The 24,738-nt window shown below is 47.9% G+C and overlaps 2 protein-coding genes across 5 annotated transcripts in view; one reads left to right on the top strand and one right to left on the bottom strand.

Moving 5' to 3' along the window:
- Window positions 1-7,204, top strand: part of DHCR24 (24-dehydrocholesterol reductase) — a 36,723-nt gene extending 29,519 nt beyond the window's left edge. Inside the window, exons 7-9 of the mRNA XM_003891940.4 lie at window positions 2,591-2,788; window positions 3,213-3,391; window positions 4,429-7,204. Coding sequence (XP_003891989.2) covers window positions 2,591-2,788; window positions 3,213-3,391; window positions 4,429-4,582 — 531 coding nt within the window. The 3' untranslated portion in view covers window positions 4,583-7,204. The remainder of the gene's footprint in view (window positions 1-2,590; window positions 2,789-3,212; window positions 3,392-4,428) is intronic.
- A 7,285-nt stretch (window positions 7,205-14,489) lies between these two features.
- The window catches only part of LEXM (lymphocyte expansion molecule), a 33,508-nt gene continuing 23,259 nt past the window's right edge, over window positions 14,490-24,738 (bottom strand). The window contains exons 10-11 of one of the 4 annotated variants that reach the window (XR_648509.2): window positions 14,810-14,946; window positions 14,490-14,654 (exon numbers count right to left, since the gene is read on the bottom strand). Coding sequence is in view for 2 of the 4 variants with exons in the window: in XM_009209157.2 (XP_009207421.1) it covers window positions 14,874-14,946 (73 nt within the window). In the remaining 2 variants the exon portion in view is untranslated. Of the gene's footprint in view, window positions 14,655-14,809; window positions 14,947-24,441; window positions 24,710-24,738 lie in introns of those variants that run through there. The other 3 variants (XM_009209157.2, XM_009209158.3, XM_017961749.3) reach the window with 3 other exon arrangements.

Genomic DNA, 24,738 nt, shown 5'->3' with positions numbered 1-24,738 from the left:
CAGGGCACATGTTTAAAACTTGAGCTTTCTGAGGCTAAGACTGGAAAAGGAATGGTTTCAGCTGATATATTTGGCTAACAGTTGACTATTTTTAGGAAAAAAACACAAATGACTTTTAAATGTCAAAGTGATACTGTCTAACTCAGAAATAGAGAAGGGCAAAACAGAATGCCAGGAGTCTCATTTTTTCCCTATCAGAATGAATGACAGTGATCTAGAAGTTTGATGTCACATCGTGCTGGCAAGGGAGAAGGGAAACAGTGTTCTACATTGTCTGGGAGAGTATAAAATGGTACAAGCTCTGAAATGGTATCCATGAAAATTGCACACCCCATTTAAGCCAAGATCTTCCACTTCTGGGAATTTATCTTTCTGACACATATAAAAGGGCAAAGATACATATATGAAGGATATTAGTTGGCATAATCTGGAAATAATCTAAATGTCTGCCAGTATAGAAGTGATTAAATAAATTATGACACATCCGCTGTAATCGAGCAGGGGTCAATAACCTTTCTTTTTTTTTTTTTTTTTTTGAGACGGAGTCTCACAGGGTCACCCAGGCTGGAGTGCAGTGGCGCGATCTTGGCTCATTGCAACCTCCGCCTCTCCAGTTCAAACAATTCTCCTTGCCTCAGCCTCCTGAGTAGCTGGGATTACAGGCACCTGCCACCATGCCCAGCTAATTTTGGGGGGTATTTTTAGTAGAGATGGGGTTTCGCCATCTTGGCCAGGCTAGTCTCGAACTACTGACCTCAAGTGATCCACCCACCTTGGCCTCCCAAAGCGCTGGGATTACAGGCGTGAGCCACCGTACCCGATCCAGTAAGCATTTTATACAATGGGTCAGATAGTATACAGTCTAGGTTTTTCAGACCATAAGGCCTCTCTAGTAACTGCTCCTCTGCCTTGTAGCCTGGAGGCAGCCATGGACAATTTGTAAAGGAACACACAACCAGAGGGTGGGCCAAATTTGTGGACCCCTGCAGCACACATTAGGCACCCACAACCGAAGGCAGTAGTGCTCTCTGTATTGATACACAGGATACAGTGATGAGCAGGTGTGCCAAGATGCCACCATTTGTGAGTTTGTTTTTTTGTTTTCTGTTTTTTTAAAGCTCTTCTGCTTCTCTGTGTATCAGATGTCTCCCGAAGGGTGGGCAAATCATTCATACCAATGCTTGCCATTAGGGAGGGGAAGGGGAGTTGAGGGTGGGTGGGGAGTGAGATCAGATCATTTCTAGGAGGGAAACAGGGTCTAGGAGGGAAACAGGTTAAACAGAGGCTTAACCTTTGTACTACAGGGATTTCTGCTGTGGGCGTGTGTAGGTCTTCCAAAGGTACCAAGGAAACAATAAAAGCCATGCTATTTATTGAGCTCCCGTTGCATGCCAGACATTAGCAAAGGCGGCAGGATCTAACAGAAGAAAGCAGGCAGGTCCCTGACTTCATGGGAGTGGTCTGGCGATTCCAGGGGAGTGAGGGAAAGGGTCACTCAGCCTTCAGTGCTTACACACGTGGCTGCTTTGGGGAGTCGCTGTGTCTCCTACTCTGATGTGGACCCTTTCATGTGCTGCCCCAGCCTCTGTTTGTCCCCATTCTTCCCACACTGTCATCCAGTGGCCTGTGTCTTCCACACCTGGGGGAGTAGGCATCTTAAGGACAGAGACCGTGTCTCAGTTATCTTGGCTCCCCAGTACCCAGCATAGAACCTGGTTCCTGACCTCAGAGGCCCCTCGGAACTGTCTAATGAATGGAGGAGCGGCCCTGGCTTCAAGGGCTCATGGAGCTGTGAGAATCGGGTAACAGTGGACACTGGGGACCCTCAGGAAGATGGCAGGACTCAAGCAGGGAGGAAGATTGTGAGCCAGGGGCCAAAGTCTTCTCTGTTGGAGGTGGGCAGAGCTGGAGGGGAGTCGGGGGCATCGCCAGGAGGCCGCAGTGCTGAGTGAGGAAGCTCCCGCCTCATGGCAGTTTGAGGCATGGAAGAGAAGAACAGCCTCTGCGCAGGAGGGTTTCCAGGGAGACTGAATTGGGGCAGCCAGGCAGGTGGTCAGGCTGTGAGCAAGGAATGCTGCAAACCAATAGGCTCCTTGTCGAACCTGAGCCAGACTGCACCCACCCCATGAGAGCTGTCTCTGGCTGTGTGCCCTTAGGGAGACTGCTTAAGTTCTCTGAGTATCACTATGCTCATTCAACAGCATTCGTTTTTCAAACGTTTATGGAATGCCAGCTCTATGCCGGCCAGATCTCAACAGCTAGACCAGGAATGATAGCTACCTCATCATTGCACTCCAGGCACTGTCTCATTATCCTCACAAGGCCCATTTTACAGATAAGGAAACTGAGCTCAAAGAAGTAAAGTAACTAGCCTGGGGTCATCACTGCTGGGGAATGCCAGAGCTGAGAAGCAAACCTAGATCGGACTAGTAAAGCCCTAGGTCCCATCACACCCCCTCCAAAGAGGGGAATTGGACCCAGTTATGCTTCTGTCAAGCACAGAATGGGACCTGGCCCTTGGCCCCTTGCACTTGGAGACATTCAACCCTTGTTGGTTTTTTTCTCTCCATCCCTAATCTTTGTTTTCTAGGACATCATCCCCTTTGGCAACAACCCCATCTTCCGCTACCTCTTTGGCTGGATGGTGCCTCCCAAGATCTCCCTCCTGAAGCTGACCCAGGGTGAGACCCTGCGCAAGCTGTACGAGCAGCACCACGTGGTGCAGGACATGCTGGTGCCCATGAAGTGCCTGCAGCAGGCCCTGCACACCTTCCAAAACGACATCCACGTGAGTGGGGGAGGGCAGGGCGGGCGCACTAGGCGTGTTCCCTTGGAATCCATGGTCTCCTCCCCTGAACCGTGTGACCGACCTTGGGCACACCTGCCCTCTGGGTGTTTTCCCAACTTTAAGATGCGGTTCTTGTCCCTATGCCTGCTGAGGCCTTGGCCCACTCAGTGATGGCCCCCCTGGGAGAGGAGTCATAGGGTCTGGCATCGAGTATCCCCATGACCTGCTCTGACTGTGTCCTCCAAGGTGGCAGAGTCAGGGTGTTCTCAGCCAGGGCTGGGGGGTGGGGAGCGAATCCGAGAGCACCTGAGGGGGTGTTGAGAATGCGGCAGAGCCTTCGTTTGGGTGGGTATGAGCGCGCCAGCCATGAACCTGTCACCTGTTGGAGAAAAAGCACCAATACCCACCTCCCTGGTCTACCCAGGTCTACCCCATCTGGCTGTGTCCATTCATCCTGCCCAGCCAGCCAGGCCTGGTGCACCCCAAGGGAAATGAGGCAGAGCTCTACATCGACATTGGAGCATATGGGGAGCCGCGCGTGAAACACTTTGAAGCCAGGTCCTGCATGAGGCAGTTGGAGAAGTTTGTCCGCAGCGTCCATGGGTGAGTGGCGCAGAGTATAGTATGGTCCCTCTAGCTGACAGCCCCAGGGTACTGCTGCAGGGGAACGAGGCCAGCTCTGTGGAGAACCAGGAGCCCCAGGCCTATCAACTGGTTCCTGAGGGCCCCTGGAGCTACGGCGGCCTCTGGGTCAGGAGGTAAGCTGTGAAAGATGGGCAGCGGGTGGGCTGGCAGGACTACTTGCCCTCTTCTCCCTGCACCCCCGCCTCCAGGGAACACGTCACACCCTCCCAGCTGCTCCAGCCAGAAACCTGGGAGTCACCCCACTTCTCCCCATGGGACAGATGATGGGTGTGGGCTTAGCTGTGTCCAGGGGCGACTGCTCCAGATGGAAAGGCCAAAGCTAAGGAGAGATGGATTCCTGACTATGAAAGCCACGGAGAGGCCCAGGACAGAGGATTGCCCAGAAAACAGCCTGGATAAACTATTGAGTGGAACATGGACAAAGCCAGGAAAAAAGAATACCATATGATTCCTTTCGTATAACATTCCCAAAAACACACACGAATCCATACTGATAGCAAGCGCATCAGTAGTTGCCTGGGGATGGCAGAGGGCGACAGATAACTGAGGGGCCCGGGGAAAGTTTGGGGCTGCTGGTTGTAGCCACGATCTGGACCGCAGTGACTGGAGTCCTTGGTTGCATGCATGTGTCGAGCTCATCCAATTGTATACTTTATGTCCGGTTTATTGAAAATCAATAACAGATGAAAGGAAAACAGCCCCACTGCTCCATGAGGGTGTGCCTGTGGCCAAGCAGAGGGGCAGAAGCCCAGCAGTCTGAGCTCTACTCCTGACTGCCTCGACTGCTAAGCTACCTAACCCCCAAGCCCCAATTCCCTACCTGCAAAAGGGGGATAAGAATACCTGCACCGTCTTCTTCATCAGGTTAAGGGGGTTAAACAAGAGAAATGCCTCCAAAAGCTCTTTCTGGGCTGCAGAGTGAGCAGTTGGGTTTCTCTCACACCTTGCGCTCCATGCGCCTCCCGGCGTCCTCACCCACTTCTCTGCCTCTGCAGCTTCCAGATGCTGTATGCTGACTGCTACATGAACCGGGAGGAGTTCTGGGAGATGTTTGATGGCTCCTTGTACCACAAGCTGCGAGAGAAGCTCGGTTGCCAGGACGCCTTCCCCGAGGTGTACGACAAGATCTGCAAGGCCGCCAGGCACTGAACTGGAGCCCGCCTCGAGAGACAGACACGTGTGAGTGGTCAGGCATCCTCCCTTCACTCAAGCTTGGCTGCTTTCCCAGATCCACACTTTCAGAGAGAAACCCCTCCAGAAATCCCACCCTGACAGCCCAACACCACCTTCCTCCTGGCTTCCAGGAGCAGCCCAGTGGAATGGAAAGAATGTGGGATTTGGAGTCAGACAAGCCTGATCCAGTTCCCCGTTTAGAACTCATTAGCTGTGTGACTCTGGGTGAGTCCCTTAACCCCTCTGAGCCCGGGTCTCTTCATCAGTTGAAGGGGATAGTAATAGCTACCTGCAGGTTGTTGTCATCTGAGTTGAGCACCGGTCACATTGAAGGTGCTGGGTAAGTGGTAGCTCTTGTTGCTTCCCGTTCAGCGTCACATCTGCAGTGGAGTCTGAAAAGGCTCCACATTAGGTCACCTGTGCACAGCCATGGCCGGAATGATGAAGGGGATGCCCTGGAGTTGCCCTGCCATCGCCTCTATCAGGCAGACAAGGTCCTCACAGGAGAAGGACAGCTCTTCCCCATCCTGGGATCTCAGGAGGGCAGCCACGGGGTGGGGAGGCCCAAGATACGCCGTGCCAAAGCCAGGTCCGAGGCCAAAGTTCTCCCTGCCATCCTTGGTGCCATCCTGCCCCTTCCTCCTTAATGCCTGGGCCTGCAGACCCTCCCCAGCCACCACTGAGTCCACTTGGAGAGCCCTGTGTTCCTGGAGAAGGCATGCCCGGGTTGGATCCTGCCCCAGCCTCAGCCTGGGACACCTAGGTGGAGAGAGGGCTCTCTGCTCCGAATTGGATCCAGGGGACCTGGGCTCATTCTTCTTGGCTCACCAACCCTGCAGGCCTCATCTTGTCCCAAAACCCACTTTGTCATGGTGGGAGTGGGTCCACGCTGCTCTGCAGCATGGGGGCTGGGGAGTGGACAGCATCAGGTGGGAATATGGAGTCCACTCTCATGTTTCTGTAGGATTCTCACTGTGGGGCTGGAAGAAAAGAGCATCGACTTGATTTCTCCAACCACTCATCCCTCTTTTTTTCTTTCTCCCACCACTCCCCACCCCAGCTATAGTTAATTTCAGTGCCTTACAAATCCTAAGCTCAGAGAAAAGTTCCATTTCCGTTCCAGAGGGAAGGGAACCTCCCTAGGTCCTTCCCTGGCTTGTTATAACACAAAGCTTGGTTGTTTATGCAACTCTATCTTAAGAACTGCCCAGCCTCAGCTCAAAACCCAAATCTGAGAAGGAATTGCGTCACGTAAGGGAAACTGGAATTAAGGGAGCTGAGCCAGTCATGGTTGTGGCTTGTGAGTCAGGAGACCTAGGTTTCAGCCCCCTCTACTGTCAGCGAGCTGTACAAGGTGGGCAAGTCATTGTCCTCTGAGCTGCAGTTTCCTCATCTGTCACATCGCTACAGACAAGACCTCCCTGGAACCCTTCTGATTGTCTTAGACACTGTGGTTGCAAAACCCACGGAAAGCCTCATTTGTGTGGAAAGTCAGAGGAAAAATAAATGATCCAGTGGACACTTGGGGATTATCTGTCATTCAAGATCCTTCCTTCAACCCCAAGACCAGCTCTCATCTCATTTTCAGAAAGGCTCATACCTGGCTTGCAGGGAAGCATCCGTCTTGTCATTCCAGGTGCCAGAATCCTCTTAGAGTCACGCTTTGACTGAGGGGTGTTCACCCATCCCACCCAAGGCTTGGCATACTGCCAGTGTCTTAGCAGGGTCCTGTGAGGGCTGGGGGCATCCAGGCACTCAGAAGGCAAAGGAACCACCCTACCCATTTGGCCTCTGGAGGGGGCAGAAGAAAGAAACAAACCTCATCCTCTATTTTACAAAGCATGTGAATTTTGGCATTAGCTCTCATAGGAGACCCATGTGCTTCCTCGCTCAGTGCAAAACTGATGATTCTACTTGCTGTAGATGAATGGTTAACACGAGCTAGTTAATCAAACAGTGCCATTGTTTCGCCAGTGAAGCCTCCAACCCTAAGCGCCTGGGACTGTAGCCAGAGATGCCAGCAGCCTCTGTCGCCCTTAATCATATAACCAAAATCCAGACCTTATCCACAACCCGGGGCTTGGAAGGGTAGGTATTTTGGAATCACACCCTCAGGTTATGTTGCTCCAGTAAAATCTTGCCTGGAAAGAGGCAGTCTTCTTAGCATGGTGAGCTGAGTTCATGGCTTTTTTTTTGTAGCCAGTCCTGTCCCTGGCCATCCGTGTGATGGTTTTGGGTGGAGTTAAACCTGATGCCAGTGGGCAGTGCATGTGGAAAGTATCAGAGTAAGCCTCTCCCCTCCAGAGCCCCGAGTTTCTTGGCTGCATGAAGGTTTTCTGTAGAATCAGAATTGTAGCCAGTTTCTTTGGCCAGAAGGATGAATTGGATGTTACTGAAAGGGAGGGGTGGAGATGGGTGTGGCAGTGTATGGTGTGTGATTTTCATTTTCTTCTTTGGTCATGGGGGCCAAAGAGAAAGGCATGAGTCTCCCCTGTCAGGCTCTTACAGCCACAGGCACTGTGTCTACTATCTGGAAGACATGTCCCCGTGGCTGTGGGGCTGCTGCTTCTGTTAAAATAAAAGTGGCCTGGAAGCTGGTGTTTGTCGTTTCTTGCTTGGGGGACCAAAATGTGGAGTCAAAGCTGGGCTCGGGTGCAGGCTGTGCCATTCTCCAACTCAGTTGCCCTCACTGAATCCATGAGCCCATGGTCAAGGGCTGGAAGAACATGCAGGAACTGACAGGCTTATTTCTATCACTGTCAGAGTGTGACTGGAGTAAGTGTTGAAAGGATCCCTCTCTGTGCAGGGTGGCAAGCAGACCAGTGAGAAGGCCCCCACTGCAGTCCAAGTGAGATGATGGTGGCTCTGTTAGGGTGGAGGCCTGGCTTTATCACTTGGTTGTGACCAATTAATCTTAGCAAGTTAATCCTGTTGAGACTATTGTCCTCATCTACAAACTGGTGGACCCACTAGCTGTCCACTAAAATGCATTCGTCCATTCTTTGGACACATAGCTAGACTACCTTTCCCAGCCTTCCTTACAACCAGTTTTGTCCTTGTGTTAAGAGTTTTCCAGTGGAATGTAAACAGAAGTCATAAAAACCTGTATGAGGTCTCCTGGCTCCCCCCTTCCCTTCACTCAGTGCAAATGACAACCAGGCCATAGGTGGTTGGACAGTCTTATGTCAGAAGGAACCTGGATTCCTGAGTCACTGCAGGAGAAGCGCTTGTGGCCAGAAATTCAAGACCAAGCTGAGCAACATAGTGAGACCCTGTCTAAAAATTAGCTAAGTATGGTGGCAGGTATCTGTAGGCCCAGCTACTCTGGAGGCTGAGGCAGGAGGATTGCTTCAGCTCAGAAACTTGAGGCTGAAGTGAGCTATGATCATGCTACTGCACTCCAGCTGGGGTGACACAGAGCAAGACCCTGTCTCAATCAGTCAATCAATCAGTCAATCAATAAGGCATTATCTGGGCTGGTGCCTGAGAGCCCAACCCAGAGCTCCTTGGTTTGCTGAGCTTAGGCTCTAGACTGGACAATCTGTATGTTGCTGTTCCCAGTTCCAAATCTGAATCTTAGCAGCAGCTGCCTTACAAGCCTCAAGCCATGAACCTGGCATCAAGACCTATGAGAAGCAAGAGGGCCACCTGAGGGGCCTTGGCTTGGTTTACCAACCTCCTTACAGGAGGGGGTCAACAATCTGTTCACTACGTGACCTCATGGAAGCTGAAAGTAGAAGAGAACTCACATGCGTATCCTTGGAACTTCTAGTTACCCCACTGGCAGACCTGAAGTCTGATCCCCCTGGGGGAGGAGTGAGAAAGGTGTTTGTGGGAGGGGGTCAGTGGTGTGCTGGATATGGCTTGTACCAGCTTACAAGGGCTATGATGCGTATCTCCTTCCACTTCCATGGACATTGGCAACCTGAAATCACCCACAGGGGGAGCATTTACACCACAGAAATTAGCAGCGCTACAAATCAGGACTTATTCTATCAATCAGTGTTCTTCAGAGAAACAGAACCAATAGGAGATACACACACACAGGCACACATCCCTTAACAACAAGGATAAGTTCTAAGAAATACATCATTAGGTGATTTCATTATTGTGTGAATATCACACAGTGTAGTTACACAAACCTAAATGGTACAGCCTACTACACACCTAGCTATATGGGATAGCTTATTGCTCCTAGGCTACAGACCTGTACAACATGGTACAGTACTGAATACTATAAGCAATTATAACACAATGGTAAGTATTTGTATATCTAAATATAGAAATGGTACAGTAAAAATATGGCATTATAATCTTATGGGTCCACCATTGTATATGCAGTCTATCATTGATCAAAATGTTATGTATCACATGACTATAGAAAGGCAGACACATGCAGAGACAGAGAAACAGACTTATAAAGTATTGGTTCATGTGATTATGGAGGCTAAGAAGTCCCAAGATCTACAGTAGGCAAGCTAGATACCCAGGAAAGCCAATGATGTAGTTCCAGTTTGAGTCCAAAGGGCCGAGAACCAGGAGAGCTAATGGTGTAAGTTCCAGTCCAAAAGCTGGTAGGCTCAAGACCCAAGAAGAGCCCACTTTTCAGTTCAGGTCTGAAGGCAGGAAAAGCCTGATGTCCCAGCTTAAGCACTCAGGCAGGAGGAGTTTCCCCTCATTCAGTCCTTTTGTTCTGCTCGTGTCTTCAGTTGATTGGATGAGGCCCACCTGCTTTAGGAAGGGCAGCCTGCTTTGCTCAGTCTGATTCAATGTTAATCTCATCCAGAAACACCCTCACAGACATACCCAAAGTAGTATTTAGTCACATGTCTGGGCACCCCATAGCCCTGTGAAATTGGCACATAGAATTAACTATCATAGGAGGGCTTTGTTTTGTTTTGAGAGACAGACACTTACCAACACACCACTTAATAGAGACCTCCCATATTGAGCCCTCCAAATCCAAGCTTAGCAGGAAAGGTGGTTCCTGCGCCCTGGCTCTGGCCTCAGTACATTCGCCTCTCAGGCTTCTGAACCTTAGGCATCTCTGTGATCATCCCCCACTCCCTTGTTAATCATTCTCATTATTGGTGAACCCTCATTCCCTGGCTAATGCTGCAGCAGGTCCAGGAAGAGCGAGTGGATCAGCTGAACCTGGGAACAGGTGTAAACTGCTTCTGAGAAGGAGGAGCTCCAAGGGTCAAGTTGGAGAAGGTGAAACTGCCTTCAGGGCCAAAGGACTATGGCAGGGCCAGAGTGGGACCTGGGCCTGCTCAGGCCCAGGGCAGGCATCGAGCAGCCGACAGCGATGAGGATGGCAGGACCTGAACCTTGAACAAAGGGAGCTTCCCAGAGCTGGCCTGGCTGGTGTGCTGAGGGATGTTGTGAAATCAAGGTAAAAAGCCAAAAACAGCATGGTACAGCGTTCACAATGGTCAGAACCATCACTCTTAGGTATTGATAAGAACCTAACACAGCAAATGAAGTCCCATTCTATTAATGTTTACTAAAGCAACCACGCCATGCAACCTATGTGAACTTATTCCTTGTAAAGTGAGCAGCTATGCCAGCCGTGCTTCACCTTGCCAGGACATTGCAGATGACCAGCTGCCCATGCCTACTAGCTGTTCTTCAGAACCTGGTTGCAGCAGGACTGCCTATGTGTGACACCCACTCATTGTTGCGTTACCTGTGGTCCATGTTGCAAGGTGGTGCCGAAGGCATAGTAAGAACCTGGATGTTCAGTCTGGTGGCATGGCTTGTAAAAGGCTATTTTTGGTCTGCTCAGGGCTTCCCACAACCTGGCAGCATCTCACACTGGGGTGGGAGAGATCACTATCCTCCTGAGCAACCAGGGAGGTGCTAGAACCTGCTGTTACTTTTTTAAGTTGTATGTGCTAGAGGGTTCAACCCAGTCACCTGCAGGACCATTTCAAGAGATGGAACTAGAATCTGGTGGTTATTAAATATTTATTCATTTCATTTTTGGCTGTGGAGCTTTTTTCCCCAAACAAAACCTTTTAGGGAAAGTCCGATATATATATAACAAACATGGAGCTACTTTGAGTCAAGCTGGGTGGGGCCAGGAGTCCAGCCCTTGTGGCCACGCCCTCATGCCCTCCTTCCCCAGGGATTGCTGGAGGCCCCAGCAGAGCCCACTTAACCTGCAGAACTCCATGTCCTCTTATGGCCCTGCCCAGGCAGGAGGGCAAGGGTCACAACAAGCCAGATTTCAGCTCAACATCCAAAGGACCCTTTTACAATCATAGCTGCCCTGCACTGGGAAGGGCTGTCTTGGGGGTGTGCGAGGAGAGCCTGGACAGACAGATGGAGTTACTATCGCAGAGCAGAGCAGTGGTCACCAAATGAGGTTCCCAAGCCCTGGGTGTAACAGGATGATCCATTGGAATGCCTGAAAAAATGTTAGTGTTTGTCTTGGTTTGGGTTTCCCTAGAAGCCAACCCTAAGACAAAGATTTGAGTGCAAGCAGTTTATTTGGGAGGTGAAGTAAACACCAGCAGGGGAGTAGGGAAGGGATGACGGCCAATAATGGGTTCATTCTCAAGCAGGTTACCAGTGGTGGCCACTACGGTGTAACTGCACTCGGAAAACTGGAAACCAATGTAAAACATGCGTTTCAAAGGTACATCCCACAAGGGGTGAGGGAGCTGGTATTTATAACCAACTTCCCTTAGTGGGGGTAGCTCCAGAGGGGTATGGAGTCCCTGGCACTTCTAGCCCTCCATAGGCAGCACAGCCGGCTCTGGCAGCCAGAGAGCCTTTTGCTCCATTATAGATTAATGTCCCTCCCCAGCACACATTATTTTTGTAACACACATGAACTCATTATTATCTCATGGCAAAATATTAAAGAATTGCCTAATTTAAAGTTGTGGCCAGGGGCCAGATGCAGTGGCTCACACCTGTAATCCCAGCACTTTGGGAGGCCAAGGCTGGTAGATCACTTGAGGCCAGGAGTTCGAGACCAGTCAAAACCCCATCTCTACTAAAAATACAAACATAATCGGTCATCGTGGCTCATGCCTGTAGTCCCAGCTGCTTGCGGGGTTGAGGCATGAGAATAGCTAGAACCTGGGAGGCAGAGGTTACAGTGAGCTGAGATCCCACCACTACACTCAAGCCTGGGCTACAGAGCAAGACTTTGTCTCAAAAAAAACAAAAAAAAACTTGTGGCCAGGCTTGGTGATTCACGCCTATAATCCCAGCACTTTAGGAGGCCAAAGTGGGAAAACAGCTTGAGCCCAGGAATTCCAGACCAAGCTAGGCAACATAGCAAGATGCTATCTCTAAAACAACAAAAACATTAGCCAGGTGTGGTGGTGCAGCCTATAGTCCCAGCTACTTGAGAGGCTTAGAGATGTGAGCATCGCTTGAGCTCCTCGACCAGGAGGTTGAGGCTATAGTTAGCCATGATGACGCCACTGTACCCCAGCCTGGGCTGGACACAGCAAGACCTGTCTCAATAAATAAATAAATAAAGTTGTTACACAGGTTTCTCTTATAAAAAGGCAAGCGTCACAAATTTACTGACCTTTTTTGTTGTTTTTTTGTTTGTTTGTTTTTTTGACACAGAGTCTTGCTCTGTTGACCAGGCTGGAGTGTAGTGGCTTGATCTCTGCTAACTGCAACCTCTACTTCCCAGGTTTAAGCAATTCTCCTACTTCAGCCTCCCGAGTAGCTGGGATTACAAGTGTCTGCTACCACGCCTGGCTAATTTTTTTTTTTTTTTTTTTTTTTGTATTTTTAGTAGAGACGGGATTTCACCATATTGGCCAGGCTGGTCTCGAACCCCTGACCTCAGGTAATCTGCCCGCCTTGGCCGCCCAAAGTGCTGGGATTACAGGCATGAGCTGCCGCACCTGGCCTTGCTGACCTTCTCTACAGTGACAGTGACTGTCTGTAATATAATAGCTGATAGAGATATTTGAACAAATGTACTTGTTTTGTAAGGTAAACAGTCTCTTTAAAAGTTTTATTGCATATATTTTAACTTGTTTAATTGCTTTTTATTTTTATTTGCAATTTATTCTACAGAAACGTTGCAATGGTAGTACAGCAGTCCCTCTCACTCACCTTCCCCTGATGTTAACATCTTTTTTTTTTGAGATGGAGTCTCGCTCTGTTGCCCAGGCTGGAGTGCAATGGCACGATCTCAGCTCACTGCAACCTCTGCCTCCCGGGTTCAAGCAATTCTCCTGTCTCAGCCTCCCGGGTAGCTGGGACTATAGGCGCCCACCACCACGCTCTGCTAACGTTTTTGTATTTTTAGTAGAGGCAGGGTTTTGCATGTTGGCCAGGCTGACCTCAAAATCCTGACCTCAGGTGATTTGCCCACCGTGGCCTCCCAAAGTGCTGGGTTTACAGGTGCAAGCCACCACATCCGGCCTGATGCTAACATCTTCTACATGAACTAAGATAATTGTACCATTTTACATTTCCACCAGCAGTATACAAAAGTTCCACATCCTCACCAACACTTGGTATGGTCAGTCTTTTCAATTTTAGCCATCCTAATAGGTGGGTAGTACTATCTCATTGTGGTTTTAATTTGCATTTCCTTAATGCCTAATGACATTGAGTTTATTTTCATGTACTTATTTGCTATACATATATCTTCTTGGTAAAGTGTCTGTTACATCTTTTATACATTTTTTATTTTGTTGTTTCTTATTACTGAGATACATATGAACTCACATATATTCTGGATATAAGTCCTTTATTACAGCTGTCCCCAGCCTTTTTAGCACCAGGAACTGGTTTCATGGAAGACATTTTTTCCACAGACCAGGGTAGGGCGGGGTGGCGGGGGAGGATGGTTTCAGGATGAACCTGTTCCACCTCATATCATCAGGCATTAGTTATATTCTCATAAGGAGCGTGCAACCTAGATCCCTCACATGTGCAGTTCACAATAGGGTTCGGCTCCTGTGAGAATCTAATGCCGCCGCTGATCTGACGGGAGGCGGCGCTCACCCACTGCTCACCTCCTACTGTGTGGCCTGGTTCCTAACAATCCCAGGGAAAGAGGGCACAGGGGCTGGCCCCGAGGGCTGGACTCCTGGCCTCACCCAGCTTGATTCAAAGTGGCTACATGTTTGTTATATATTGGACTTCCCCTAAAAGCTTCTGTTTGCGAAAAAAGAAAAAAAGAGCTCCTCAGCCCCCAAAAATAATAAATGTTTCATAACCACTGAATTCCAGTTCCGTTTCTAGATGTGGTCCTGTGGGTGATTGGGTTGAACACTCCAGCACATAAATCTTTAAAAAGCAACATCAGGTTCTAGCACCTCTCTGGTTGCTTAGGAGGGTAGCAATTTTTTCCCACTCAACCTCCAGGTTGTATGCCTTCAGCACCGTCTTGCAACATGGACCACAAGTAACATAACAATAAGTGGGCATCAAACGTAGACAGTCGTGTGGCAACCAGGTTCTGAGGATCAGCTACTGGGCGTGGGAAGCTGGTCATCTGCAATACCTTGGCAAGGTGAATAAAGACAGCTTTACTTCTTCAAAAACATTTGTTTTGACACCGGTGAATAACTGCTTTTTGTAAGACACTCGCACACTGAAGAAAGTGTTTCAAGTATTTTTTATCATGTGAGCTTTGTGGACGAAGCTGTGGTATGCCAGTCTCCTCTAGGGACAACCTGCTCCCCGATTCTCAATGACATAAAACAGTAAGGGAAGGGTACCCACAAGGGCTGACTCAGGGGTGAAGCTGATGTTCCCCATGGCTGGACATTGCCTGAGGTCAGCAGTTTCCTCATCAGTGAGGCCCTGCTAAGCTTCCAGAAGCATCCTGGGATGGCAATGGGGTGTTCCTGGAGAGTCCTAGAATTGCCGTGTAATACATGCTACACTCTCCCACCACTTTCTGAACTTTAATAAACAAGGGGCCAAGCACTCTGGCTTTAGAATAGAAAGGGTCACACGAGTGTCAACCACGTCCCATCCCTTCAGTCCATCTGCTCTCTGGCCCCCATGTTCATGTCACTGACTGAGTTGAGTTCTCAGGATAATTGATCTCCTGCAACAAAAGATACCTGTCCCCAGCTGTCCTGGAAGACACTGTGACCTTCAGGTATGCAGCTCCAGCAAAGGTGATCCCCATACATCTCTCCCTTCTCCCAGGCCCATGTGTCCTTTCTCTAAGACACCCCACTCCCACACCCATGCTCTCACCCCCAGATTTGTCTTCAGACCTTTGGGCTCTCCAGTCACTGCGGGCTGTCCTTCACATGTGGCTTTAAGAAGTAGGATCTGAATTGTGATCCACAGTTGGAGGGCACTTCCCCTTAGTAAATGGTGTGATCCTTTCCCTTTAAAAAGACAGAAAAAATTAAAAATGGAAGTGATCCCTTGGAAGGGAGTGGGCTCCTCATCCCTGGAGGGACACCCATAGGGGATGAACAGGTACCTGTTGGTTCTGCTTCATAGGAGATCCTACATTGGTGAGAGGCCAAAATTGATGACCTCTAGACCTTTTCAACAAAACAGCCTGATTCTAAGGATGGGATTCCAGCGATTCATACCCAGTTCAGCTCATTAAAGCACCCAAGTTGGCTTGTAAGAACTTCAGGTACAAAATCATAGTGCCTGGAAGATTATCTGACCCAACCCTGAGAGGAAGAACAAGGACCAGAGAGAGAAGGGAACTTCCCTGAGGTCACCTGAAGGCCAGCATCAGGGCCAGAATGTAAGCCCTGACCTCAGTCCCACTTTCCCTCCACTGCTCCAGTTCTTTCCCATGAGTGGAAACCCGGAGGACTCAACCTCCCATCCCATGAGCCCTTTGGAAGATGGCACTTCCATAAGAACCCCTTGCTGTGTGTATCAAACAGCATCCGCCAGCCCGTACGTTACACACTTGATATATCTGTTTGTTGTCTGTCCTCCCCAACAAGATGTGAACTCCATGAATGCAGGACTTGGACTTCTTCATTGGTATTTCCCCTATGCCTAGATCATTACCTGTGCTTAACAAATATTTGTCAAAGGAGGGAGGACTCACCAGGGTAAGAAAGGTCTTTCCCACCATCCAGTGGGTCTCCACGCCTCCTGTCTCACCATTCCTCACCATGTTCACGGCCCCTGGCCCGGCCCCATGCCTCATTTCTCATCTCTACCATTGAGGCAGCCTCCTTGTCTCTATCCCCGCAACAGTCCATAATGCCATAAGTATGTTTATTAAACACAAGAATTACTTCCCATTAAAATCCTTCTGGATATCTGGGAAAAAATATTTGCAAAACACATATCTGATAAAGGTCTTATGCTTAGAATATCTAAGGAACTCAAAGCTGAGTATAAGAAACCAACCAACCCATTTGTTTAAAATGTGCAAAAGATTTGAAAACACTTCACCAAAAGAAGACATCAGAGGACGCATATGAAAAGATCCTCAACATCTTGTCACTGGAGAAATGCAAATTCAAACCATAATGACATATACTATTAGAATGGCTTAAATTAGAAAAGAAAATACCCTGACAATACCAAGTGCTGACAAGAATGCAGAACCCTTAGACCCCTCATGCATTGCTGGTGGGAGTGCAAAATGGACCAGCCATTTCAAGATAGTTCAACAGCTTCTTACAAAGTTATACACACACCCACCAAATTACCTAGAAATCCTACTCCTAGATATTTACCAGAGAGAAATAGAAACCTATGTCTATGTGAAGACCTGTATGTAACTGTAGCAGCTTTATTAAAAATTCCCCAAACTGTAAACAATCCAAATGTCCCTCAACTTAGGAATGGATAAACAAACTGTGTCGCAACCATACAGTGCGATCCAACTCAGCATTAAAAAGGAAAGAACTATGGATACACACAACAACAGCATGGCTGAATCTCAAGAGCACTGTGTAACATGAAAGAAAAAGATACAAAATTCTACATACAGATGATTCCATTTATATGACATTCTGGAAAAGGCAAAACTCCAGGGATGACAGAGTTGCCAGGGATGGCAGTAGGAGGAGTAGACTGACTACAGATAGCATAAGGGGGATAGGAATATTCTACATCTTGCCTGAGGCGATATGTATGACAACTACATGCATTTGTCAAAATTCATAGAATTGGGCTGGGTGTGGTGGCTCATGCCTGTAGTCCCAGCACTCTGGGAGGCTGAGGTGGGTGGATTGCTTGAGCTCAGGTGTTCAAGAACAGCCTGGGCAGAATGGCAAAAGCACATCTCTACAAAAAATTTAAAAATTACCTGGGTGCAGTGGTGCACACCTATAGTCCCAGTACTTGGGAGGCTGAGGTGGGAGGATTGCTTGAGCCCAGAAGGTTGAGGCTGCCATAAGTCATGTTCATGCCACTGCGCTCTAGCTTGGGTGACAGAGTGTTGACACTATCTCAAAAAACAACAAAAAAACCTCATAGAGTTGTATACCTAAAGAGAATGAATTTTACTGCATGTGAGTTATACTATAATAAGTTCAACTTTAGGCTGGGCACGGTGGCTCATGCCTGTAATCCTAGCACTTTGGGAGGCCAAGGCAGGTGGATCACCTGAGGTCAAGAGTTTGAGACCAGCCTGGCCAACATGACGAAACCCCATCTCTATTACAAATACAAAAGTTAGCCAGGCGTGGTGGGAGGTGTAATCCCAGCTACTCAGGAGGCTGAGGCAAAAGAATTGCTTGAACCCAGGAGGCAGAGGTTGGAGTGAGCCGAGATCACGCCATTGCACTCCAGCCTGAGCAACAGAGCAAAATAAAACTCTGTCTCGAAAAAAATAATAAATAAATAAAATAAATAAATTCAACTTTAAAAAAATTATGTGGCTTCTCACATACAAGATAAAGTCCAAGCAGCTTAGCTATGCATTCCAGCCCTCTAAGGACTTACCGAACCACCTCTCCTGCCTTATTATCCACTATTCCCCTCTACACACCCCACACATCATTCAAAATGGGCCATTTAGTATTGCCCAGGTATGTCTTGAACTTTTTGCTTCCTTTCCTTCACTCATGCTCTTCCCTCTGTCCTAAATATTTTTCTCCTCCCTGGAAGAAGAAAACCCTTGAAGAAACAACACAGCTTGGAGCCAGATGGACCAGAGACCCAATCCTATTTTGTGACTGTACTAGACAGAGAGCAAAAATGGCCCAGGCCTCCAAAGCTCCTTGTATTGGTGGCCTTTCCAATGCGATTGCAGCCTCTCCCATCAAGAGGTGGAGTCTACTCCCCACGCACCCCCGCCCTGCTTGAATCTGGGCTGGCCATGAACTTGCTTTGGCCAACAGAACGTGGTAGAAATAATGGTGTGGCTGGGCTGCAAAAGGCCTTGCACACTTCCTTTCTCAAACCCCAGCCTCCTTCATAGAGGCAAGCCTGGGCTACACTGCTGAAGGCTGGAGTCTGTGTAGAAGAGAGTCTAGTTGTTCCATCCAAGACTATCCCAGACCAGCCAGCCCCCAGCCAACCCATAGACTCATGAACAATAACAAATGGCTATTGTTTTAAGCCACTGAATTTCTGGGTGGTTTGTTATGTAGCAATAGCTAACTGCTATAGTCAGTAACTCGCTGTGGCTCTGGGAAAGTTACTCAGTTTCCTCATCCTCATCTATATAATAAAGGCAGTTATTACATACCTCACAGGGCTTTGTGATGCCCATGAGAGATTTTTTTTTTTTTTAATTGAGATGGAGTCTCATTCTGTTGCCTAGGCTGGAGTACAGTGGCGGGATCTCAGCTCACTGCAATTTCCACTGCTGGGTTCAAGCGATTCTCCTGCCTCAGCCTCCTGAGTAGTTGAGACTACAGGCACCTGCCACCGCACCCGGCTAATTTTTGTATTTTTAGTAAAGACGTGCTTTCACCATGTTGGCCAGGCTGGTCTTGAACTCCTCAGGTGATCTGCCTGCCTCAGCCTCCCAAAGTGCTGGGATTGCATGCATGAACCACTACTCCCGGATGACAGATGTTTATACAGAGCTGAGTACAGTGCCTGGCACTCAGTCAACCTTTGATTAATGGTTGTTACCCCTTTCCAAGCCCAACTCTTATCCAGCTTTTCAGAACCAGATCAAATGCCACTTCTTCCAGGCGGCCCTCCCTGCTTGAACAGCTCCAAATTCAATGTAATATTTGCCTCCTCTGAACTCCCATAGTATTTCTTCTTTCCCACTCCAATACAGTCTATCCTCAACTATAAGCAATTTGGAAAAACAGCCATAGCCTTAAACATAGGTATCCAGTACAAATGTATACTCGATGCCAGAAAAAGATGAAATGATCTGCATAGATTAGGGACAGAAAGTCTGTTCTGCCTCCCAGGCCTCTGCTCCTTCCAACCATTACACACAGACCCCTTCAAGGGTGATCCCAGCAGACTTCCTTGCACGTTCTTCGTGCTCAGTAAATGTATCCTGAATTGAATCAGCTAAATTGGGGGTGACATTTTCCCCCTTGGGGGCAATGAAAACATGCAGGAGGGTTTTGGGGTCTTCCCAAAGACTGGCGACCACTACTCCCCAACCAGTGGGCAGGCACCTGGAATGCTAACCATCCTGCCACTGGGCAGGAGAATCTGGCACCATGAAGAAGAGGCACCTCACCCCTCCCACATGCCAGCAGTGCCCTGCTGTGTGGTGCTGGGCTATGGGGAAAGAGTTGGATGGCAAGTCTTCCACATAGACCCTGGCCTGTGAGACAGGCTTCATTGTGCCCATTCTACAGCTAAGAAAAGAGAGTTGTGCTTAGTAGCCCAGGGTCACACAGCTAAGAGATGCCAAAGTGGAGACTTTAACCTGCATCTTCTCCCGATGTCCACCAACTTGTTGGAGCCTCAAATGGGCCATGTCAGGGTGAAAAGTCCATGCTGATCTGAAGGCCATCAAGCAGATGACACAGAGCGGAGTCCAGGCTACCTATGGGGACATGGGCTATAAATGCTGACGTCATTTAGGGAACAAAATATGCAACAGGAAGGTCACAGGACTTGTCAATAGCACATGGCTTGTAAACAACAGAACCGCAGTCCCCTACCTCAATATAGGACACATTTTTGGGGGGTCTACTGTAATATTTTAAAACCCCCTAAAGGTTTCCTACCTGAGCAACTGTTAATTCAGATATGAGAAGGCAAAGGTGAGTCCCATCCCAACATTACATCTTCCAAGTGGCGTTTTCCAAAGATTTCCTCCCACGTCAACTGCACTTTGAAGAACACTTACTGGCTGCTTGATTTGCAGGTATTCATCAGCAAAGACACCAGACTCCTCCATCAAGACTCGGCTGATCCCACCCCACCTGATCCACCTGGCTTTGTTCTTCCGTATCCCCTGCCACAGCCCACCCTCCCGCTGCTCAGCCATCCCTGATCAGGCCAGGCTCGTTTACCCCTCACACCCAGACTGGCTGCCTGGAATATCCTCCATCTCTCCAGGCCACCTTTCAGGGTAGACATGCCCACATGCTCATGGCACCTGGCTGAGCCCTCCTTCATGTACCTGATGCTAAATCAATCCTTCCCCTCTGCACCGTTTGCCTGAGACCTTCTATGTTCTGACCCCTAGCAAATATCCACTAAATTCAATTAAATCATCAACGCTTTTTCTTCCCCCACCCCCTACCCCCATCCAAGGCCAACGTTTCTCCCTGTGCTCAGGGTGATCACCCCTCCAGCCCAAGCAAAGAGCATGTTCCACCACCTCACAAGGAATCTCCCACTCCTTCCCTGCCCATCAGCCCTGAAATATGCTCAAGTTTCTACCCCATCCACCTCCACCAGAAATACAGAGAGGAATAAGGAGAGAGAGGAGGACAGAGGGAAGGCAGGCAGGCAGGCAGGAAGGAAGGAAGGAAGGAAGGAAGGAAAGTGGGGGAGGGAGGGGGGAAGGGAGAGAGGGAAGGAAGGAGAAATGAAAAAGTAGGGCCCTCTCCCAAATGCCTTCTCTTGGAGCGAAGCCGAGTTTCCCCTGGTGCCACACAGTCTGAATGGCAACCAACTGACTTCCCTGTCCCAGAGTAAACGTGCAGAGGGGGTTGAGGGGAGAAGGATTGGACTCCACATGCTGAACTTCCTGAGTCCCTCTTTCCTACCCAAACTTCCAAATCTCTCACCAAAACAGCATGCACAAAGGGTAAAAGGAGAGTGATCAAATAAGGTCAGGTGGAGTAAGGGCAGGAAGATGGGTCATGGTGAAGGCCAACCATGCCTCAGCTTCCCTGGGTTCAAAGAGCCTTCCCTTCTGCTCTCATCTTCCAGAAAGCTTCAGGGGAAAGAGTGGGCAAAGTGTTCTGGACAGAGAGAGAGAAGTCCTGGGCTCCACCTGCCCTCATCCTTCTCAGGCTGCCCTGTAGCTCTGGGGAGGTGGGTGAGTGCCCTCCCCATGAAGCTGGAGCCACTCTGGACCAGACTGCTGTCTGGTTCTCTTCTGCAGTGTCCTAGGAACCAGCAAGGTGCCTGGCACACAGTAGGTGCACCATCAATTTTTGAGAAATATATGCATCAATGCCGTTTACTAACAGTGACTTTGGAAAATCACTTTTTCTCTTCAAACTTCGATACTCTCAACTGAAAAGCATTGAAAGTAATCGCTACCCTTTAAAGCTATTGTATGCAATAAGTACATAGAAAATCACTTTGTCCGACCAGGCACAGTGGCTCATGCCTGTAATCCCAGGACTTTGGGAGGCCAAGACGGGCAGATCACTCGAGGCCAGGAGTTTGAGAACAGCCTGTCAACATGGCGAAACCTCCTGTACAAAAATTACAAAATTAGCTGGGCGTGGTGGCACGCACCTGTAGTTCCAGCTACTTGGAAGCCTGAGGTGGGAGAAGTGCTTGAGCCCAGGAGGTCAAGGCTGCAGTGAGCCAAGATCGCGCCATTGCACTCCAGCCTGGGTGACAGGGCAAGCCTCTGTCTAAAAAAAGAAAAAACAAAGCAAAACAAAAACAACAACAACAGAAAACCCCATCACTTTGTCCATTTTAAAGATAGTCCAAGAATATAAAAATGTATTACTATCATTACAGAGAATAGACATTTATGATTTCCATTTCAGATTTCTAGACAAAGAATATGCCTTTTAGCTTCAAATACCAAAAATGCAGTATACATGCTGGAGCATTTAGGAGAAGGTGTACTCATGGCTGCCATTTCCTTTAAACTTTATTAAAACTGAAAGATAATTAACAGATGGATAGACAGGTAGAAAGATAGGTCATAAAGCAAAAAGAGTAAAACATTAGTGGTACAGGTTGAGCTTCCCTTATCTGAAAATCCAAAATCCAAATGCTCCAAAATCTGAAACTTTTTGAGCACCATCATGATGCCACATGGTGAAACCTCATCTACAAAAAATACAAAATTAGCTGGGCGTGGTGGCACATGCTGTAGTCCCAGCTACTTGGAAGGCTGAGGTGGGAGGATTGCTTGAGCCTGGGAGGTCAAGGCTGCAGTGAACCATGATTGTGCCACTGCACTCCAGCCTCTAGCCTAACCCTGTGTCAAAAAAAAAAAAAAAAAACCATGGTTATTATAATTTCTTCATGAATTTTATTGTTTACCATGATTAAATACTCATCTTTGTTCCACTTACCATTTTTGCCTTGAATTCTATTTTGCTTAGTGTTTGTATTACTACTCTTCCTTCTCATCGTTGGTTACATTTACCTGATATATCATAGCCAGATGTATTTTTACATGCAAGTCTTCCCCTTTCTTTCTTTCTTTTTTTTTTTTTTTTTTGAGATGGAGTTTCGCTCTTGTCACCCAGGCTGGAGTGCAATGGCACAATCTTGGCTCACTGCACCCTCTGCCTCCCAGATTCAAGTGATTCTCCTGCCTCAGCCTCCTGAGTAGCTGGGATTACAGGCATGCAGCACCACGCCTGGCTAATTTTTGCATTTTTAGTAGAGATGAGGTTTCACCACGTTGGCCAGGCTGGTCTCAAACTCCTGACCTCAGGTGATTCACCCGCCTCAGCCTCTCAAAGTGCTGGGATTACAGGCATGAGCCACTGCACCCGGCCATGTCTTCCCCTTTCTTAAGCTCTCCATGTTAATTCATTTTTCATTTGACTGGAGTATGTCCTTCAGTAATATTTTCAGAAAACATGCATTTCATATACATTCCAAAATTTGTGCATCTCTCATTTGCTTTGCACATGAATGACTGGTTGGCTACATAGAGGACTCTACATAGTCCCAATTCTTTTCCTTGAGAATTATATAAACAGTGTTTTCTATCATTTATGTTTCAGAAGAGAAGTATGAAATATGCCTGATTGTCTTTTATTTAGACTGCAGGTTCAGTGTCATTTTAGATATGATACTAGCAAGATTTTTATTTTACCTTTGAAACCCAGAAATTTCACCACACTTTTCGTGGATTGGATGGGTATATTAACCTCTCTCCCTCCTGAAACCTCACTAAAACAAAGTAAAGGAATAAAAATGTTAAGGCATATACCCACAAGGGCAAAAAGAATAGAAGCAGCAGCAGGAAGAAAAAATATTTTGGAAGTTGAAAAGCAGATGGAAGAATGGTGACTAACCTAGTAGACCTAAGAAAGCTAAAACCCAAATCAGTAGAAGGTAAAGCTAAGAATCCCTCGACTCCAAAAGACTAAGGTACCAGGTACCTCTGGAAGTGGGAATGAAGATGAAAGCGAAAACAGGGATCGATCTGTATAATATCCGTTTGATAATCTGTATAATATCAGTTTCTCTTCCGCACTGTCTGCAGCCAGATGAGTGCCCTTCATTTAGCCTGGAAGAAGATTGGAGATTTATTCTCTGGAGACAGATTCTCTGTTCAGGATGGCACCAGACATAGTTGAAATCATAAGTACCATATTTAAAACAGGGAATTGGGCTGAGCACGGTGGCTCACGCCTGTAATTCCAGCACTTTGGGAGGCCAAGGCAGGCAGATCACCTGAGGTCAGGAGTTCGAGACCAGCCTGACCAACATGGAGAAACTCTGTCTCTACTAAAAATACCAAATTAGCCAGGCATGGTGGCACATGCCTGTAACCCCAGCTACTCAGGAGGCTGAGGCAGGAGAATCACTTGAACCCAGGAAGCGAAGGTTGTGGTGAGCTGAGATCACGCCATTGCACTCCATCCTGGGCAACAAGAACAAAACTCTGTCTCAAAACAAACAAACAAACAAACAGGGAATTAAATAGAAGTTTAATCACTAAATATTGAGAACTGTAGCCTCTTCCCTTCAACTTAGATTCTAGAGCTTGGACAGCCAAGCTTACACCCCCCAAAGAAGCTTGCTCTGGCCAAGGCCAAGAGGAAAGCTCTAACAGTAGTGACATTGGGAGTTCACCCAGTGAAAACACCCAGCTTGATCATTCTGTGGTGGAGTCCATAATCAACAAGTACCCCAGAGCCTTCAGAAGGATTTACAGTTGGACAGGGATGCAGCGCCAAGGATCACCAGACATTCAAGGAAAAACCTCTGATACGGAAGACTGAGGCCAAAATGAACATACAGAAAAATGAGATTTGGAAAAAAATGGGGACAATGTCAAGCAAATAGTCTTAATACCTTCAAAAAGAAGATATTAATTTTTAATCTTTTGAAGATATTTGTCTTAATATCTTCGAAAGATGAGAAAGCACTGCCTTCATGAAACCAGAGCATATTGTTATCAAAGGAACATTCAGAAAACAAAAAATAACTCTTAAAACTTAAAAATATGAATGCAAAAATGAAATTTTCAGTGAGGGAATGGCAGACTATTTCTGGTCACCTGAAAACAATCAGTAGCTCAGACGCGCTCAGGACAGAACCAAGCACAGGGTAGGTTTTTCAAATGAATCAGTCAGTGAAAAAGTGCATAAAGAAATTCTTCACACCTGTGATCGATCTTCTGGGCCTCCTGGCATAATTCTCCTGAGCCAGGAGCCCAAGTAGAGCAAGGGCTTCATGGACAATGCTGAACTTGAGCCTCAGAGAGAATCACGCCCCAGCCTAACAGTCTGACACCCATGGGGACCTGCTGGTTGGCTTCAGTTTGGCAGCATTCATAAGACTTAGGCCTCACCAGGTCCCCCGGGGTATAAATTCTTCTGTTTTTACAGATGGGAAAACTGAGGTCTGGAAGACAAAGGGTAACTCTTGGTTGG

The sequence above is a fragment of the Papio anubis genome, chromosome 1, assembly GCF_008728515.1.
Source record: "Papio anubis isolate 15944 chromosome 1, Panubis1.0, whole genome shotgun sequence".
In the NCBI taxonomy this organism is placed as follows: domain Eukaryota; kingdom Metazoa; phylum Chordata; class Mammalia; order Primates; family Cercopithecidae; genus Papio; species Papio anubis.
The sequence above is the reverse complement of the archived record's forward strand: the minus strand, read 5'-3'. Positions and strand labels throughout refer to the sequence as shown.